This window comes from Hesperophylax consimilis, chromosome 6 (assembly GCF_061612785.1).
Source record: "Hesperophylax consimilis isolate HC1 chromosome 6, BYU_Hcon_1.0, whole genome shotgun sequence".
Classification (NCBI taxonomy): Eukaryota; Metazoa; Arthropoda; class Insecta; order Trichoptera; family Limnephilidae; genus Hesperophylax; species Hesperophylax consimilis.
In genome coordinates, this window is record NC_142841.1 from 22,834,044 (window position 1) to 22,850,861 (window position 16,818).

Below are 16,818 nucleotides of genomic sequence, written 5' to 3' on the forward strand. Positions count from 1 at the left end.
AAGATTATTTTGCTATAACATCCAGCGGAACCGAGTAATCAATGTAGCCACTAGACACTCTAGTCGCTCTAGTCGTTCGTCTTGTCGGTCGTTTTTTGTTTTCTATGTTCTATGCTGTCATTTCTGACATTTACATTATTTTCTAATATTTTTTCGTAAATTTTGTGCTACTACTTAGAAAATGTCTTCCAGGTGTGTATTTATTAACGATCACTTTTGTTTTTGTCTATCTCATATTGTTATCTAATTAATATAATTTTTTTCAATTCCAGTGTGAAAATTATGCCAGGGGCCACTGTATGTGAAGATTGTATCCTGAAAGGGGATATTACAATCGCAGGAGGTACAGTCATCCATCCTAGGGCCACAATCATAGCAGAAGGGGGTCCAATCATTATATCGGAGTACTGTATTGTTGAAGAATATGCTACCCTTATCCACATGTAAGTTTTGATTGTGTCGTGGTGCACGATAAATATAAAATTACCCAAATTTTATCACTTTGAAATCTATGTGACTGTTACAAATACAGCTCCTCTGAGTTGCCTGCAGGGTGAAGACTACCTTGATGGCGCCAGGAGAAGAAGTTGTTTCTTGCAGTCTAATACATTATTATTTCGGTAAAGGTTACGAATTCCGCTTCACTCTTAATACGCAATATTTCACTTTCAAATAAATAGATTTAGCTTTATTAATTCAAAACATGATTTATTATGTCGGGGGAGACGGAAATATACGCACTTTTAATTTTAATTTCGTTTATTAAGTCACTTACGCGATATGTCACACGAGATTTCAAAGAAACAAAATAATTTGACATTTGCCGGAAATACCACAACTAGTTATTTACCTAGCCAGTGCGCGGGTTAGGTACAGTACCTACCTACAAACTAATTCAGTTAAAGAAAATAAAATCTTGAAAATATTAAATTAATATATATAACCTAACCTAATCTAACTGTGATTTTCTATAGCAAAAAAATGCCCCTTTAATAACGCCTGCTCGCGTCCCCTTTAGAGTTATATCCCAGTTTTCAAATAGTATGTGGGCTACGCTAGGTTTGTATAGACTTGTTTGTGATTTAATTCTAATACCTATTTTCCATGTTCTAACCTAACCTAACCTAACCTAAACTACCTAAACGGAATACGTTTAATCACATTTTATTCTATTTTTTTGTTATTCGGGTTATTTTATTTAATTATATGTTGATTATTTGTTATAAATAATACATTGACTTACATTATTAATATGGATTAATTATACACGATGATATTATTTATTTTATATGGCAATACTAATTTTTTTTTGGTTGGCAGCAGTGTCTATGAAATACTTTGTAGATATGAATTACGATATTATGAATATAATCCAACTCTTGATATGAACATAGTCGCTTTCGGCGGCGCCGCATACTAATTGACATATCGCGTAAGTGACTTAATAAACGAAATTAAAATTAAAAGTGCGTATATTTCCGTCTCCCCCGACATAATAAATCATGTTTTGAATTAATAAAGCTAAATAAATTTATTTGAAAGTGAAATATTGTGTATTAAGAGTGAAGCGGAATAGGAGAAAATTAATATTATTTCTTTATAGGTCAAACCCCAATGTGGAGGACAAACCGGGGATACAAAAACCGTTGATAATTGGAGCACACAATGTGTTTGAAGTCGGTTGTCGTGTGGAGTCCTATTCAGGCCATATTGGAGAGAGTAATGTTTTTGAATGCAAGTCCTACGTGGGCCCCAAAGTTATCATCGGAAGTGGATGTGTTATTGGTAACAAATTTTCATTATATTTTATCATACATTTTGTATTTGCTGTAAACTAATCGTGTTATTAAGGCGAAATAGGTAGACTTGACCTGAAATTTGGCATTTTTTAGGCCACTTTTAGACGTATGGACACTTTTCTTGAAAAAAACACAAATTGATTTCGAAAGATCGTTATTTTATCTTGTAAAGTAAGATGTAAAATTTTGAAAAATAATATTATTTTCATATCATAATAAAGTGTTACCGTTGGACGATGCGCAGATTTGTTGCATTTTCAAAGGTGAAGTTGTATTATACAACAAATATTTCAAATCATATAATAATACAGTATAAACAATCAATAAATTATCTATCATATGTATGTATAAGAATTTTGTTTTTATTTCAAATAAAATTACTAATAAATAAATCCGAGCACGCGTTTTGTGACGAAAATCCCTCAATTGGACTATTTATTTATGGTCTTACAAATTGGTATAGTTCAGATTTTTTTAGAAAAATAATTTACCAAGACATAATTGAAACATTAGAAATAATTTATGACCAAAAAATATATTCTTAAAGTATATAATAGTAATTAATTTCGATTCGCGTTTGTTGTTTGTGATTACCCCGGCGCAAGCCGAAATTTTATCATTCCCCGCGCGACAGGGCGGCGAGCGGACGTCTATTCCACGCCAGTCTACTTGATAACATTTTAAAGAAATTCCTCGCTTAAAAATGAGGAGGAAAATACCCTCGAAAAAAAGTTTTATTAGATAGCACAAATTACGAAATCAAAAACGTACGTGGGAGATATATTTTAAGAAAAAATAAAGGTTAGTGATATTTAATTATCCGTGTACATTGTACGTACTTACATGGTACAGAGTCGTTCGAAAGAATCAGTCAGAATAAGCACATATTTTTTATAACATTTGGCGATAATTTTGTGTTGTTTAATTTCCAGGGAAAAGAATCAACTATGGACAGGAGTTTATGTCTGCAATCGTTTTTTCATGTATAAATGTTAAAACTTATGCCAAAGTACGTGAAACTGTTTGTGATTTGTAGTCAAAAAGTGACACGAACCAAATGAATTTCGATTAGTGATGTGCGATTCAAATCATTTTTTTGTTCATAATTTCTCTTTTATTGTCCAATTCACTATTACATTGGTATAATTCAACATATTTAATATTTTTTGTGTTACTTTTTGTCAGTTTCATAATGTCATATTGTGAATTGACCTTCTTGTTTTAGGAAAAAAAACAAGGTTATTTTTGACATACTAACCTATAATTTTTCAATCGAAATTTACTCGTGAATTTAATTACATTTCGAAAATTAGACGAGTCAGGTCGCTCCGTTAATCATGAAAACAAATACATGAAAGCGATACAATTTTATGCAATCACATAACTACATATGCAGGTAGGTACCGTAGAATATAGTTGGAAATAAAACCTAGTTTTAATATATATATATTACTTCAGTTGTAAGGAATAAACCCTCTTTTCAATGTCATACATATCAAATCAAGTAATACTTTAAAGATAAGTATTAGAAATAAAACTTACCGGTAATACCTTTCGGACAAACGAATAAATAAGTAAAACAAAAGATTTTTACTCACCTTTGGAAAACTCGTGTAAAATATAAAAAAAAAAAAACAAATTAAACAAATATTTGAAATTTTTTTTAAATGTATATTCATATACCTACATATTTTATATCTACCATGTCAACAAACTGCATTTGTATTTATTTATGTTTACGCACTCCGACGTATAATTTACAAATATGTAACTACTTATTAGGAAGAAAGCTACAACCAAGAATTTAACAACAATAATTGTTATTTCATCGGAACCATGCTGTAGTTTTCACAGCCGCGCGAGTGGACGGCTCGCAGCGGAATGAATTCGGTATTTCTGTCTCGGTCTAAAAAAACGTCCGATCGCGAGGCCGTCTTTTAACGAATTTTGAATTCTCGTCCACTGGTTAAACCACCTTAAGAGTAGTAATAAATTTTTGATACTCTTGAATTTACTAAAGCATGAATAAACACAGCTAGATAAAATTTCTCCTACCGCCTCGCTTGTCAATATTTTGACTGTATAATTTTACCACTATAATGTTTTTGATACCGATCGGGGTTTGTTGAAATGGTAAAAATGGCTTAACTTTTTGTTTTTATATTTATTTAATACAATTTTTTTTTGTTAAATTAAAAAAAAAATAGTTGGCATTCTAATATTTACGTAAAAGTAAACATTATGTCGAGAGGCATAGTCTTCTAAGACAGCGGTCCTAAATTGTGCCGACTTAGAGAAAATGGGTATTGAATCTTAACCTCTGGAAAACCGCTTTTGCACCAGTGATGTGAATTTTTCCCGCCTACAAACTGTTCATGCGCTGCTGGCATTGGAATTTTGCTCTAGCTGGAATTTTTTGATAGGCGATTTAAACCTGTATGCCATGAGAAAGTGTATACATTTAATAAAATAACTTGCACTTGAAATACTTTAGAGTTAATTTTTTATTTCCCTCCAAAAAGATCTGGTGTTCCAAAGCCCTGATGAAGTTTGTTTCAATTTAATTTATTTTCTCGTACCATAGGGTGTTCAATTTCTAAAATAAAATATGCAAATATATTTCCTCTGTGAATATTGATTGTATCTTAAATAAACCCAACCAATTGGCTTCAAAATAATTTTTCTCAGATTTATTTTAAACTTTTCTTGTTTTCAATTTTAGGAGCTGCTTGCAAGCTAGAGGATTCAACACTAACAGACAACACCATAGTATACGGCAACGACCACATCATGAGGGAAGCAATGGAGAAGCAGCCCTCGCAAATGCTTCAGTTAGATTTCCTCAGCAAAATTCTACCCAATTACCACAAGTTACGGAAGCCAAACGTACAAATGAAACGACAGCCTCATCCCAAACCCAATCCAGATGCGTGAATTTATGATTCTTCATTTTGCTGAAAATCTCAAGTTCAGATAGCTTTATTTAAAACATGTATTTCTGAAGTGTTTGGGCATTATTGCTTTTCCATCATATTTTGATATGGGGATATAATTCACTAAATACCTTTATTTTGCTTTGTACTAACCTGATATCTGATTTGTTTATAACATCCAAAGTATTATATTACATAATTCAATTAATTCATTTATTTGCTCTCAGATGTGGAGGTGATATTCGGAGCTTAAAATATCTCTCCTGAAATTTCACCGTTTGCAGGTATTGGGCTATGCCCAAGTCGATTTGATTAAACTAAATCCTTAAATAAAAAATTAAAATGCCTTAGCAAAATATATTTGTATTTATTATAATTTTTTTAAATAAAAAGTTTTTATTATGTCTTGCTTTCATCATTTTTATCTTGATGTCAAATAAATTGAGAATTATACTAGTACCATTTATGCATGCTTCCTTGTTAAAGACACAAGAAAAATTAATCATTTCATCCTCTACAATGCGCTGCTTAGTTGCAATCTGGATAGATTCGAGAGGTTTCAACTACTTGTATGTGTTTTAGTGGATCTTCATGGTACATAGTATAGTAGTGCTGGTAAAATAGTTCCAAAACACACAAAGTAAATGACAAAATTCATGCATTTATGAAACTTTGGTCTTACATTCTTCTTGGCAGTGGAAATGAAGATCTGCAGAGGCTGCCTAAAATAAAGTGATGGAACGTCCCTCTAGGGGGTTAACCCTGTAATTTACATGTTTCTACACTAAGGACGGGTTGTTTCGGAGAATTTGAACAATTCATCAAATTACAACGTTCATTTTCAAGTTCTGTGAAAGATTTTTTCAAGTTCTGTTTTTATTTCAGTTTTCTCAAGCAACTAGCCTATAATGATATAATGACAGAACTTGAATAGGAATTTCACAGAACCCGAAAATGAACGTTGAAATTTGATGAATTGTTCAAATTCTCCGAAACAACCCGTCCTAAAAACCTGTCTTACCAAATATTGATAGTGTCGACTTGGGAGTGGTCTCTAATTAATATTCAAACGATTAAGCACTAATGAAAACATATTAAACGATACCTTACTCAAATCAATTTTAAAAAATCTCCTCTTCGCCCTCCACTAGAAGGGTGTTCCACCACCATCAACATCATTTGTACTGCCAAGATGAATGTATGACCGAAGTTTCATGAATGCACGAATTTTGTCATTTATCAAACCCTATTTTACCTGTACTATTATGTGATATTCGCACAGATCACGTTAGTAAATGGACAATTCTGAACCTAAACCAAGAGAATAGACAAAGTAATTCAACGTAATCTATAGCCTTTCTGCTAGCAGTGGCAGTTTATGGGGTTGAAAAGTGGGGAGGCATATATATTTTTCTTATGTATTTTTAGTATTATGTATATATTTTTTTTTTATATTAACTCCACACAGGAGGCCCTGAAGAAAATAATTTCCCTCAGGGCCTATGTCATCTTTGGGGATATATACATGTATACTACCAATATACGTCGTTAGCGGAAGATCAAATCAACGCAATGATATTTCATGGCAGTAAAATAATCGGTGATCGTAATATAGGTATAATCCCAATCAATAATAGTTCTTTTGGACTTTTTTCATATGTGGATATGGGGATAACGAATAACTTATTGCTGTGCCACGATTGGAAAGTTCTTCGGGAAGCGAACAAGCGCAGGCTGTATGGAATGCGATTGTAGACTGGATTCTGGAAGATAAAGTGCAAATTATGTGTTGTGATAATACAGCTTCAAATACAGGTCGCTTCAATGGTGCTTGTGTGCTTTTTGAACAAAAACTTAATAGAGAAATGTTTATTTTTGCTCGCCGCCATCATGTGTATGAGTTGGTATTAAAAGCTGTCTTTGAAGTAAAAATCAGTCAAGTGACTACAAGCCCTGACATCCCATTCACTCCAAAAAGTTTCGAGATAACTGGAAAAATGTTGACCCCTATAAAATTCTGTCCTACAGAGAAAATCTCATATTGCACCTAACCGTTTCCGAAATCGATGATTTGCTTGACTTTTACCGTATTGCACTGACAACAAAAATACTTGGAGATCACTATCGAGAGTTGTTAAAGCTCTCTGTGATATTTTTAGGCGGAGATACAGCGAGAAAATTTAAGATTCGGCCTCCAGTTGCTCGATGGATGGCAAGGGCGCTTTATTCCTTGAAAATATCATTACTTTGGGTGTTCATAGTAACGTCCTATGTCAAGCCATGGCAACAATATATTATAGCAATTAAAGCACCTTACCAGGACGTGTGCTTTTTGAAATCGATGAAGGCTTACGAAAAAAATGATGAAAACATCTCAATGGCAGCTTTACAGAAGTTCAGTAAGTGTTTATGGTTTTGGACCGATGAAGGATCTATTTGATCGCTGTTTGACGACGCTGTGGATCAAACAACTAAAATAAAATTGCTCGAAAATATTAAAAAAAAAATTATCAACCCATGACAAACGTTACATCCCATCGAAGGAAGATCTTGATGGTAAATTGTATGGAAAGTTTAATAAGTAGTAACATTTATGTTTTGTATTGAGGTTTTTGTTCATATCATAATTTAGTGAATTTTGTTTCAGAGAAAAATATTTACGACTTTATTTCAGTCGAAAATGTATGCCAGTTTTCTTAACGAATGCCCTACGATGTTGTCAAATAATTATTCGTATCAAGAAGCCAGAAAGAGGTAGAAAAACAATTTTTGTCACGATGCGTTCAGGAACACCGGAATATTTATCCTGACTGTAAAAAACAAACTTTGAAGAGAAAATTTAATCAATAAAACATTTTTAAATATAAAATACTACATAATTGAACATTTGTGCATTTTTAAATTATATTTATCCGACTAAAATGAAAGTTTAAAATCCTTCCATATTAACTCTGTTCAAATGTTTGTACCATATGTTTGGCATCAAGTCGGCACGGGTTGCCGGTGTTTAATCAAAATAATATTTATTATATGAGTTATTGGAATCAAATGGAATAAAATAAGTGGGTATGCGTATTTAAATTCATGAAAAAAAAATTCTTCCTTATGTCCTGGGACACCCTAGTGTACATGTATTATTATATAGTTTATATTTATGTAGTTAGTTAGAAAGTGAAATATTTATATTATAACTGCCTTGTGTCCTATAACTCTGGAAGCAGAGTGATGAGGCCCATTTCCACCTCGGTGGCTTCGTCAACAAGCAAAATTGTCGCATCTGGGGCTCGGAAAACCCAATTGTTGAAAAACCTCTCTATCCTCAACGTGTGACTGGCTTCGTCAACAAGCAAAATTGTCGCATCTGGGGCTCGGAAAACCCAATTGTTGAAAAACCTCTCTATCCTCAACGTGTGACTGGCTTCGTCAACAAGCAAAATTGTCGCATCTGGGGCTCGGAAAACCCAATTGTTGAAAAACCTCTCTATCCTCAACGTGTGACTGGCTTCGTCAACAAGCAAAATTGTCGCATCTGGGGCTCGGAAAACCCAATTGTTGAAAAACCTCTCTATCCTCAACGTGTGACTGGCTTTGTCAACAAGCAAAATTGTCGCATCTGGGGCTCGGAAAACCCAATTATTGAAAAACCTCTCTATCCTCAACGTGTGACTGTTTGGTGCGGTTTGTGGTCCGGCGGAGTCATTAGAACTTACTTTTTCGAAAATGAGGCTGGAGCAACAGTTACGGTGAATGGACTGCGCTATCGAGAGATAATTAATGATTTTTTATGGCCGGCATTGGATGGTATTGATCTGAACAACGTTTAATTTCAACAAGACGGCGCTAAGTGCCACACAAGCAACGAAACCATTGATCTTTTACGATTGAATATCAAAATAATACCTCTTGTTGGAAAATCCTGTATATATTTGGAGAAATGTTTCAGAAGAAGAAATTGCTTCAATTTTCTTAAATTTACTAACTATCTTCAATTCCTAACTTTGTTAACAATTCCTACTATAGCTCGTAAGCAGACCGGAATGATGGGAGAAAACACTGTACAACTTTCATGTCACCAGAGGTCACCTTTCCAAAGTTTTTCTGCTTTACCTGTCATAATACGAGTACTGTAAAAAAATCATCCCATCACAAATAAACAACCATTAATATAATGTTAAGTTTCAGTTAAATATTTTAATTAAGTTCAGTTTTTATAACTAGCGGTCCCCGGCGTTGCGTGGACTTGACAATTTTTTTTTAGAAATCAGACTTAAATAGTGAACTTTCTCTTATTTTGAAGGCCAAGTGTGCGAAATTTCATGCCCGGTGTCCGACAGTAACCTTCCTATTGTTGTGATGTCAAGTGTGCGAAATTTCATCAATCTCGGAATAAAACTGTAGATTCTGTAGACTGTAAAAACTACGCGGCCGCCATAGACACTCTAGAATCTAGTTACTTCCCGGTTTCGTTTTTCGTATGGGACAAACTATATTATATAGCGTACCTTTCGTATTATTTCAAAGCTCCATATTGCAACTATTTTACAACTGCTCGGACCTTGATAATCCAGACAAAAAAATCGGTGCAGATTTCATGACGCCAGAGCTCACCGGTGTTGAGTTTAGCAGAGACAAAGACTTCTGGCATCTTGCAATGGTTATTAGTTACTAATAAAGGTTAATCATTGAGAAATACAATCGATTTATAAACAAACTAGAACATTTTTATTTGAGAGACTTAAAATTAATGCAAATGTGTCTCAGTTCAGTATATTAATTAAGTAGGTATCTACCTCAAATGTTGAGAACTTTAGTAATAAATGTCATCTGGATAGTTATTACCTCATTTAAACATGTTGAGAACATATGTCTTGTGTTGAAAAGTGACCTCTAAAATAATATTAAATATTTATTTTAATCGTACCGCACGGAATTACACACTGCTCGAGTCACCCCGCACCATAAAGCTTTCCGCATTTCGTAAAGCGCCGCTTTACGAAAACTCAGCGTGCGCAATATACTAGTCGTAAATAACGAAACAACGACATGGCAATTGAAATTATCGCACTTCGTAAATAGGTGAAAACATTTTTATGGTGATGTAGTGCATGTTCTTGTCAATCGTTGCACCCTTTTTGATGTGTTAGAACTTGACAAGGAGAAGTTTTTTGATGGGTACACACGAACGAAAGGTTTTCCGCTTTTCTAGTCAGTGTGTGTTCTAAAGCTGTGGAGGGCGGTTGTTTTTCCGGAGTTTTTATCATTTTGGCGGGAAATGGAAGCGATCTCGTAATTTTTAAACTTTGTGGTGTTGTTTGTTTAAAAATATGTGAAGAACTTGTTCACGTTAAAATTTCTAAAGATGTTTGTTTTTAAAACCTATGTGATTTGGATAATAAAGCATTTTAAAATATCCACAATATTATCGGGTTGTAAGTGAGTAACCTACGTAAGTAAAAAAAAGTACGAAACGATGTGGAAAACAATTATTTTTTAGATTTTTAAATACGACCATAATTTTTTTTAATGTTATTGGTGAGCATTCTTCTTTTTAGTTTCCTTCCCTCCAGATTGACAACTACCCCAAATCGGGATTGACATAGTCCCATTGGCTCGCAATAGTTGAGAATCTTGTTCGGAAATTGTATTAAAAAAATACATAGGTAGATAAATTCTGTAGGTACTGGAAAATTCATAAATTTATCAAAAAAATATATCATTAATTTTCTTAACGCATATTAAGAACTAAAATAATGTTGGTCGATATGGTCGAAGTAGTTCAGTGGTCAGAGCACTCCCCTGGCAAGGAAGAGGTCTTGGGTTCAATTCTTAGATGCAACTGAATTCTTTTCGGCTTTTCCTGTTTCACATATAACAATTGTTAATATTGTCTTCAATAATTATTAAATAATACAATTTGAAATTGTACTCAATAAGTTAATCCACTATAAAATATGTTTTTATATTCCTCTTTGGTACTGTAGGTTAAGGAAATGAAATATTTTAACGAAAAAATGTAGGCTGTCATTAATATGCTTTGGTAATTAAATAATGTTCGACCAAAATGGATATTTTAACTTTAAGCCATCGATATGAAAGATACACCGACGATACTAGAGGTACCCTATCCGAACAATGAAGACGTTGGCATTGTTAGTATCTCTACGACTTTTTGCTCTGATCGCTAATAATAATATAAGAACATTATCTTTTTTTTAAATATAATCCTAAATACAATCCTTGTTATATTATTCATAAGTATTTCAGAATTTTTATTACCCACCTACGTAGTTCAATCACTTTATAACTACTTTTTTCCGTCAATCATACTGTTATAATTCATAGAATTCGTAGAAAGAAATACGACAAAACTTTTTTTATTGTATACTGCGGATGTTACCTTCGTTGTTAAGAGACTGTTGAAAATCTATTCGAATAATTTAAGCTGATCTTACGTTAGTGACTAGATAGCAATAAAAACAATAATACGAAACATACAAACAATAATTATAGATCTGCGAAGAGTTGTAGGTATGGTAGCGATTGTTGGTGCGAACGCAATACTCACAAATGCATTGCTTGCGTACAGCATATTTTAAACTTATTTTTCGACTTCAGAAAAGAAAATTCCGGTGAAATTGAAAAAGGTTAATTTTAAAGCAATAAAAAACACACTGTAAAACTTCCGAATATTCAAATTAAATATGTACACCAATACACACAACAAAGTATGTATTATTTGCAAAAACTCTAATTGGGTGACCTATAAAAGTCGGTTTTAGAAATCAAATAAATTTGCTTGTGTTGAGATGGTTTTCTTTTTTGATTTAGTAAGCAGCAAATATAAAGTTTTCCCGTCTTCAAGTTACAAACCGGTTTCACAAGAGTTTCAACATAATTTTTCTTCTTTCACCTTTAGAATCGAAACGTTGTTGCTCGAAATGACTTTAGATGTGTTTGGTGACCACATCTGAATAGTACTTCGCAACCTTCTCATCCTCATCTAATTATCTTCCCCACTCCCTTCAGCTTCATAACACACACAATTACTGGGGATGCTAAAGTCCCAATGGCTTCGAACAGTTGTGCCGTATTTACATTAATATATATGTTTTTTGAAAATTCAACAAACGGAACAGGTCCATGATTAATCAGAAGAATTCTGACGTCATCGGAAACTACTCAACTAGCTAGGAAAATGAAAGAAAAATTAATTGAAAAAGGGACTGAAAATTTTCACATTACCAATCAAAATTCTCTTCAGAAATCATAACCTTCACGTATTATTTTCTTTACCAGTAGTATGTTGGTTAACATTGAGATGCGACATCACGCAAAGCAAAAAGGGTTAGATAACGACTCTGGACTCGCTATTTGGACGCATTCACACATGAGTACATTATTTGATTATTTCGGAAAGCAATTCGGATTGTGCTAATTCGCTAACTAGTATATACTGGTATAACTAAAGAGTAGTGGTGTCATGTCTGTGGAAATTTTCCTGGACAAGTGGAAATAAAAATAAACACTCTAAAATATATAATCTAGGAAATTTTTGGTCCTGGAAAAACGCAAATTTTTTTAATATCATACATGATAATAATAATATTTGGATGATTTGTATAGCTCCGTTTTTGTGAAAAACCACCTTAAGGGCGCTGTACAAATAAGTAATGTATTTATGATAACAAATAATTATAAGCAATAATTAGTCATCCGAAACACGTAAAAATAAATGCCGCCAATTGGAATTGAACCCGTGCCTTCTGATATCCGGTCAGGTGCTCTGTATCCACTGAGCTATGTCGGCTTATTTCCAACCCGCCAAATGATTCAATATGTACTAGTACCTCAATCAACAATTACTGCTTATTATATTTTTTCCCCTGTAAACAACCAACTTTATTTTTGTAGGAAACGCTTTGTTAGAGCTAAATTTCTCACTAGATGGCGTCGAGACATATGATATCTTCATTTATTGGTGAAATATTTTTGACTTGTCAAATATTATTATTTTTTTATAATGATAAACTAACGATTATAAGACAAGGTTTTATGCATAACAATCAATTTGTATTAGTGTTTCGGATGACTAATTATTGCTTATAATTATTTGTTATCCTTTATGCTATGCATAAAACCTTATATTATAAACGTTAGTTTATCATTATAAAAAAATAATAATATATTTCTGGTTACTTTGCTTTGGTACAATGATCTATCTTATTACTAACTGTAGATTAGACAAACTATTGGCTAACGGATTGGATATACCGTTTCGTCGATCACTAATGCAAAACTATCTGTACAATGCATTTGGTCAATGAACAGATAACATAGATACAGACCTGGTAGGTCACTTGAGATTAACACTGTTTATTGTTTATAAGAGAAATTTAGATACGGTTCGCACGGAGAGAACATAATTATGGGCATTTAAAAAAAAGACAAAAATTCCCGGGTTACGAATAACCTGACAATATTTGAAAATCTCCTACTACCACCACAGTAAGTGAAAAATGTTGCTTGTGTTGTGATGGAGGACAACACACTACGCCTGGGTGGGACCCAAACGCGAGGCCAACTCAGCCATAAAATATGTAATTGAAAATCCCATCATTAATTCCGGTGTTTACTTTAATAATATATATTTATGTTCCTTAACCCTAGAAGCCTTATCTATTTTATAGGTACATAAAGCCTTAACATACGTCTCAGAGGCGTACACATGTAAATGACAGCTAGTAGGCCAAAATAAACCTACTTGTGCCCAATTTTTCGATGGAAAGTTAAGGTTGGTATATAAACTAATAATAAAACACAGTTTTATCAATGAAAACTACTATCAAAGGTATTTATTACAACGAATTAAAACTTTATGCTTATATTCAAACAAAAAAATCATCTTCTTAAAAATCAACTTGAAAATATGTTTTTTTTTTAAGTGATCATATATTTTTTTAAGATTAATTTCTTATTCTTAGGGCAAACATTAAAAGTAATCATGCTTTTAATTACTAGCTATAATTTTAGAGCAATCTACACCGACATCAACTTTGTGCTCATAAAATACTGACTTTTTGCACTTACAGCACACTAATTTAGACATTATCTTTTTTTTGCAGCAAAAAGGGCAGTATTTACGTTTTTTGGGCTCTGGTTCTCCTGCCGGAAGTTTATTACCTGAATCAGTAGGTTTTGCTAAAATTTGGTTTAGGTATATTTTTAAGTCGGAGCTTCAAGTCTGAATCCAAGGCTTGACCGAATCTGTGTTGAGTTGTTTAATGAATTCTCTTTTGTTTGAGCGTTTATTTGATCATGTTGTGGCCATAAATTACAGCAGAATTAACAAAAGCCATGTTTTAGATGCCTTAGAAAACAGTCATTTACCTTCTATTAGTTTTGTGGCTGCACGACATTGAGGCGCACATTTGATAAAATGAATCTACTACTCCTTTTGTTTGGTTCTAGAAATGAATCATGTCTGGTTTGCCACTTGCATTATTAATTATTGAATTTTCATCACAACAAGATAAAAGGTAAACCATATTTGCAGGTTTTGGCTTGTACGATAGAAGTGTCAGAGGGCCATCAAAATAAAACGTAGAACTGCCAACAGGTCGAGATCTTGAGTTCTTCAATTTTTCTTGCATTTTCCGCTTATTTGTTCGAATAGTGCCCACTAGATTTAATTTGTAATTTGAGCTGGTCCTCGAGAGGTGCGGACTTTATTCATAGCTGAAGTTCTGTGAGATGATTAACCCTTATTTGTTGACCAAACATACCGCGTCTATTCCTTACCGCGAAGTGTATTTCCAGGAACACGATAAATTCGCCCTTGAGCAGATTGCGAAGCATGAGCAGAATCAGATGCTAGGTCAGCTTTTGAAATTTCGTGTCGGCTTCTTCAATGGGAGTAGATTCTTGTAAAGGGAAAGCCTCTTCAGTGACATAGTTATTCTCATCTTTGCTTTGAATGTCGTCCAAACTGGCTGTCCTCGTCTTCAGGAGCCGATTCTCCCAGAGAAAGACTATGTTCTTGGTCTAAGATTTTCAAAATATCGTTACTGTTTAATATATTAGACCATGACATATTGGTATCTGAAACAATTCCAAAATAAACATAAAATGGACGAAAAATTAAGGAAAGTAAAAACACATAATCTTAGTTAAAAGTTACACAAAGCCTAAACATACGTCTCGCAGGCGTACTATACCTCAAAAACTCAAAAATGGCTGGACTAACCTTAGTGATACAGGTTCCATCGGCGAGCTCCCGTCGGCCACTGGGTTGGTTAAAGAGCACGAGGCGCTCACTTCAACCGTTAGAAAAAGAAATAGAATTTACGATTGTGTGTACGCCTCGCAGGCGTAGATAAGGCTTCTAGGGTTAATGAGCGTGTTTAGGATGGGAAAAGCAAATTTTATGTTGGGCGGTACGTCAGTACAATTATTTGATTAGAATTTATCTTCCTAAATATGATTCGTCCCTCGAGGGAAAAATATCTTCGGAATCACATCACTGACCGGCTGTGCCCTGATTTAATTTAATGGAGTCAGATACCAGCAGAGCGGAAGAGAAAATGTATTTTTATCCCGCAAAAAAAAACCGCTGCACAAAGGTCCGAATTGCAACTTTATCTGGCCAAAAATATTTGTAAAAAAACTGGATTGTATTTTAAATATCAAATACCTTAGAAATATTAATATACCTATACAGAGCGATTGAAGTCGCATTTTTTTCACGTCAAGATCTGTTCGTATCGGTATTCATTGGAATTAATTCTGACATATTATTTTTTGTCTGCGAACACTTTCTTTTGGTAGTTAACATAATTGTTCCAAAAAGACTAGTTTAAAAATCGTTTTTTCTTTTGAAACATAAAAAAATGATCATTGCAAAATTATTCGCCCGGAAAGTGGTTAAATCCATAAATTTGTTAATAGATTTATTAAAAAAGACTAAGCCACGCTGAGCATTTTTTTACGGTTCTATTTTTTATATTAACTCCCCGGAGAAATATTTTCCTTATTTGACACACGATATATTTTCATGGAATCAATCTCTCGATATAAGAAAAGCAAAAGCGTTGTTTCGAATGCACAAATGCAATCAATAAGGAAGTTGAGTCCATTTTTTAAATTTTTTTTTATCAATGTTCGCATTCAAACTTAAATACTGGTATTTTTTTTTTTAAAGTTTGTTTTCATAATTAAATTAATTCTCAAAGTTTAAATTTTACTAAGCCCGCCAAAACGAGCGGAATCCGAGCGGTAAGAGGCGGGGTGTGGGTGTGACGTCATTCGAACTGTGAAAACCACGTCGCTTAAGCATTTTGTATGGAAAAAATTTTAATTCTTCAACAAGGAATTCCAGTAATTTTTTTACCAATGTTAACCGTCTATTAGAATTGATGTTATTAAAAATTGATAAAGATTTCATAGTTAAATTAATATTTTAAGTTATAATATTTGCTTTTCCCGCCCGGTACGGTACTTGTACGGTATTGCCGTCGCTATTTGTTGACGTGCCCCGCGCGAATTCAGGACCACCGCGCAGAAAAGTAAAGACCAAAAGTAAAATAACGGTTTGCAGCCCAGTTCACTGTGAGACTTTTCTGGGCGGCCGGCGGCCTGAAGTGTATCACATGTTATGTGACATGTATAATAATAAAAACTTCTAAGTTATGCAATAATCAACATATTATTATAAAGCACTATACGAATATGTATCTTTAGAAATCCATTTCATATAATAATAACAACAAATACGTACATATATTTGACAAACCCAAATAAACGTTTGGCCTATACACCTCTCTCATCTAAACCGACCATCTCTCATGTAATAGAAAGAGATGCACCATAGGTGATCCGTTGTACCTACAAGTCACGACACATGTGACGTCAGAATTCTTTCGACCAATCGTGGAGCGTATACAGTCTATTGCTATTGAATGCTTTTTCATTAACGTTTAACTAATTCTAAGAATAATAATATAGAAATATATTTATATATTTAGAATCGATATTTTTTGATCTACATGAACATATTTTTTATAAGTCAAAATATTTTTCACTCAACTTCC

The 16,818-nt window shown here is 33.4% G+C and overlaps 2 protein-coding genes across 2 annotated transcripts in view; both read left to right on the plus strand.

Moving 5' to 3' along the window:
- Nucleotides 1-67: 67 nt before the first annotated feature.
- DCTN6-p27 (dynactin subunit 6) lies at nt 68-5,083 on the plus strand. The gene is made up of 4 exons (XM_089632848.1): nt 68-192; nt 273-443; nt 1,604-1,785; nt 4,522-5,083. The coding sequence occupies exons 1-4, from the start codon at nt 182-184 to the stop codon at nt 4,731-4,733; spliced, it is 576 nt and encodes a 191-aa protein (XP_089488974.1). The 5' UTR covers nt 68-181; the 3' UTR covers nt 4,734-5,083.
- A 4,875-nt stretch (nt 5,084-9,958) lies between these two features.
- The window catches only part of LOC149423087 (uncharacterized), a 112,518-nt gene continuing 105,658 nt past the window's right edge, over nt 9,959-16,818 (plus strand). Inside the window, exon 1 of the mRNA XM_089633045.1 lies at nt 9,959-10,018. The gene's annotated coding sequence lies outside the window, so the exon portion shown is untranslated. The remainder of the gene's footprint in view (nt 10,019-16,818) is intronic.

Coding starts and splice junctions, on each gene's coding strand:
- DCTN6-p27 (XM_089632848.1), top strand. Junction 444..1,603: donor TATGCTACCCTTATCCACAT/GTAAGTTTTGAT, acceptor ATTTCTTTATAG/GTCAAACCCCAATGTGGAGG. Junction 1,786..4,521: donor CGGAAGTGGATGTGTTATTG/GTAACAAATTTT, acceptor TTTCAATTTTAG/GAGCTGCTTGCAAGCTAGAG.